Source organism: Blastomyces gilchristii, assembly GCF_000003855.2.
Source record: "Blastomyces gilchristii SLH14081 genomic scaffold supercont1.7, whole genome shotgun sequence".
Lineage (NCBI taxonomy): Eukaryota > Fungi > Ascomycota > Eurotiomycetes > Onygenales > Ajellomycetaceae > Blastomyces > Blastomyces gilchristii.
The window spans coordinates 2,437,057-2,439,468 of record NW_003101676.1 but is presented as its reverse complement, the minus strand read 5'-3'; the positions used below and the strand labels follow the sequence as shown (position 1 = coordinate 2,439,468).

Genomic DNA, 2,412 nt, shown 5'->3' with positions numbered 1-2,412 from the left:
TTCTCATTCATCTGTGAAGTGTTTTCACTCAGATAATAGAGAGAGAGTGTTCCTGACAGTGTCTGCATGTTGATTCAAGAACTTCTCAAGAATAAAAATTTTTTCAATTTCAATCTCTTTATAAACAATGTCTGATTGCTGCTGAGCTTCTTGTGAGTGTTTCTGCAACTCCTCTGATCACTTTTTACTGGCTGGTGAAGCAGAGACATCATCATCCATGATCACATCTTCACTCTCCCCAGCCCTGCCACTGCACCCAATCTTCAGGCCAGCGGCCAACCCCCTGCCTCCCTCAGGCCAGCCCCTGGCTCTAAGCAGCGCAGTCTCTCTCTTTGCTGTAAGTCTTCTCATAAGTAATTCCTTACAGACTCTAGCTGACAGTTCTTACAAAGCTCTCAGTGTTGTCAGTGCCTCCTGCGGCCCTGCAGGCCTATGACTACTCTCTCTCTGCCCGCACAATCTCTGACCAGGCATATGCAAATATGCCTAGGTTCTCTATCAATGATTCTCACATCACAGCGCATTTCTGCAATCCCATTGCCAATGAGAGATAAGTCCCCAGGTACCTGCAAAATCTGAGTAATCAAGGCAATGTGAATGTCATGAATTTGTGACAGAAGTTGACCTGGGCAGATGAGCTCTCTCTTCATGTCCTCATTGTTTCCAGGCTGGATACTCCAGCATAACTGAGAGAGCAGACACAGCTTCATGAGAGATATCTGATCACACACACAGATGACCAGTCTTCAAGACTCTGTCACAACTGTGTGTGTCCTGGTGTTCAGCTTCTCTGAAGTCTGTGCATTTCTGATGATCTTCATGCTAAATGCAACAATTGTCTGTATCACAGGCATAATACTCTCTGCTTCTTTGAAGAGAGAAATTGATAGTTGTGAGAGAGTTGAGTATCACAGATGTTGATGATGTGAGTGTGAGTTTTCTTTATTTTTTCTTTGTTAGTCTCTAAATTGTATTCACAGCCCTGTTTATTTTCTTGTTTTTTAGCTTTAATGAGAACATGTTTTCTTCTTCTCTTGCATACACTGCAGACTGTTCATCTCAGTAGAAACTCATCATCTTATAGACTAGAGTTCACAAATGACAGTGTTAATATCTTTATCACAATCAGGTTCTTAGTGAAGACTGCATCATTCTGACTTATCAGAATTTACAGTATGAAAGTCATGTCTCAGCTTCTGCAGATGTCTTATCTGCCTGAATGATTCTCAAGTGAACTTATTCATCTTGTCAGAATATTCTTGTCACTGAATCTTGAATCAGAGCTCACAATCTCACTTCTCTGAGTCAACAATTTCTTTGACCTGATATTCTCTTTCACTCTCTAGTGCTTCACAGATAGAGTGATGAGTTATAGAATTCTCTTCTGAGAATTTCTTATATTCACAGAGTAAAGAGACATGAAAAACATTGTATATCTACAACTCAGGTGACAGTTTCAATCTGTAGAACTGCAGACTAACTTTCTTCATAATCTTATAAGACCCTGTCTGCAAGAGATTTAGCTTCTTGCTAGATCTCTGTGTGATGATGTTTTCTAGACTCAGTCAGACTCTATCATCTTTCTTAAAACTCTTTGCAATGTGCTTGAAGTCATAGTATCTCTTCTGATACTCTTGAGCCTTTCTCAAGAATTTATAAGCTTTCTCCTGAATCTTCTGAATTCTCTCAGTCTGTTCACAGGCATCATCACACTCTATAGTGTACTCTCATGAGTTCATCAAGATTATCTGCAGATGAGTCTCAGTGAGCATCTCAAAGAGAGTTTTATCTGTGCTGACATGCTTTGAGTTGTTGTACATGAACTCTGTGAGTGATAATCAATGCACTCAGTCATTCTGATTGTAATTGACAAAGTATCACAGATACTGTTTCAATATACTCATCAGACATTCTGTCTGATCATCTGTCTGTTGATGAAAAGCTGTGCTTAAATCTCATGAGATCTTCAGTATAATTATCAGATCAGATCAGAACTCTTCTACAAAGATTAATTCTCTGTCTGAGACAATGTTCACAGGCAATTCATGCAATCAGATCACATCATGAATGAAGATGTGAGTCAAATTCTTTGACTTCAAGTCCTTGTGAGTGGGTATAAAGTGTGTCATCTTGATGAAGTGATTCACTATTATCAGCACACTGTCAAAGCAGGCATCATATATGTTCTTGCTTTCAGAGAGGCTCATAAGAGTATTTATTCCTAGCTGTTCTCAAGGTTTCTGTGAGATAAGTAGAGGAGTAAGTTCTTCATATGACCTGAACTGCACTACTCATGAACCCTGATAAACAGTACAAGAATTCACTATCTTCTTCACAAGTCCTCATATCTTCAGTCAGAAGTATTTCCTTGTGAGTAACTCATGAGTTCTAGTGTCTGTAAAATGACCTGCT

General features: G+C 39.4%; 1 protein-coding gene across 1 annotated transcript; it reads left to right on the top strand.

The window, feature by feature from the left end:
- Positions 1-217: 217 nt before the first annotated feature.
- BDBG_04350 (uncharacterized protein) lies at positions 218-1,219 on the top strand (the record flags this gene model as incomplete). The annotated part of the gene is made up of 2 exons (XM_031721633.1): positions 218-337; positions 1,130-1,219. The coding sequence occupies 2 exons, from the start codon at positions 218-220 to the stop codon at positions 1,217-1,219; spliced, it is 210 nt and encodes a 69-aa protein (XP_031578264.1).
- Positions 1,220-2,412: the final 1,193 nt, after the last annotated feature.